Consider the following 1034-nt stretch of genomic DNA (forward strand, 5'->3'; position numbering starts at 1 on the left):
AGAAAGTTAACGACATTACCGAAGTTCACCACCCTCGTTGGATTTGGCAACGCATATGTTGAAGAGTCGTTGGAACTCTGCTCGCTTTGGAAAAGCCTCCACTGGGTCGTTGACTTGGATTTGAAGGTGCTCCCAACAGCCTCTTAAGTTCGAGGCGCGACCATGGTGAGCCACGTACGCATGTATTGCGGCCTCGTAACCCCCCCCACTTTTCTTGCCACGGGCGCGTTGGTCGATCCGCTTTTGCTTACCTACAGACAATGACAACGTTGAATCTCTGTCGAAATGCCCATTACTCACCCAGAATTTGGGATACAAGTGATGATACCTCGGCGACACTGGGAAAAGCGAACTCACCCTCGTGTCGATCTTTTAGAGTCGCAAGAATCTGTGTTGGGTTCATCTGCTTTGCTTTGTTCTCGTTGCCCTCCAACACCATTATCGAAATCTCGTCCTTGTACTTTCGAATGTACCGTGCACCATATGTATGCCCCCTTGCCGGCCGCCTCGCCCACCCGGCTTCGTACTTCCACGGCGGCAATGCCGACTCAAAATCAACTGCGAACTCTGCCGATTTTGAGTCCACAACTCGGATTGCTTGCAGGGATGTAAGAGAAGCAAGTCGCTTGACTACAAACACAATCAGATGCAAGAGAAGACAGAAAATTACCCAAGTACGAGACGAGATCCCGCTTCTCGCTGAATCCCTTGCAATTATGGGTGAATAGTGCTGATGGAGACTTGAATTGCTTGAGGCAGACGTCACAGTGAGTTTGGGAGCTATCATCAGCCGGGGGCCCGCCATCATACTTGTGCCAAGGTCGTGAGACTGTGCGCATCTGGGACGATGATTCGATTACCCTGGCCTGGGTGAATCGGCCGACGATCTCGGTTACTTCCGTTTGAAAAGTCGAGTCGGGTACTTGGTCGACGACTTCAATCGTGTCAACGACGTGGAACTCTCCCTCGTCGTGTTGGTCGAACGTCTCGTCGTCAGACAACTCGAGTAGCATGTCGACATCAACGGCATCCCC

General features: G+C 51.6%; 1 protein-coding gene across 1 annotated transcript; it reads right to left on the reverse strand.

Moving 5' to 3' along the window:
• Positions 1-143: 143 nt before the first annotated feature.
• H257_19583 (hypothetical protein) lies at positions 144-1013 on the reverse strand (the record flags this gene model as incomplete). The annotated part of the gene is made up of 3 exons (XM_009848717.1): positions 144-251; positions 329-630; positions 671-1013. The coding sequence occupies 3 exons, from the start codon at positions 1011-1013 to the stop codon at positions 144-146; spliced, it is 753 nt and encodes a 250-aa protein (XP_009847019.1).
• Between the last annotated feature and the right edge of the window lie 21 nt (positions 1014-1034).

Source organism: Aphanomyces astaci, assembly GCF_000520075.1.
Source record: "Aphanomyces astaci strain APO3 unplaced genomic scaffold supercont1.832, whole genome shotgun sequence".
Lineage (NCBI taxonomy): Eukaryota > Oomycota > Saprolegniomycetes > Saprolegniales > Verrucalvaceae > Aphanomyces > Aphanomyces astaci.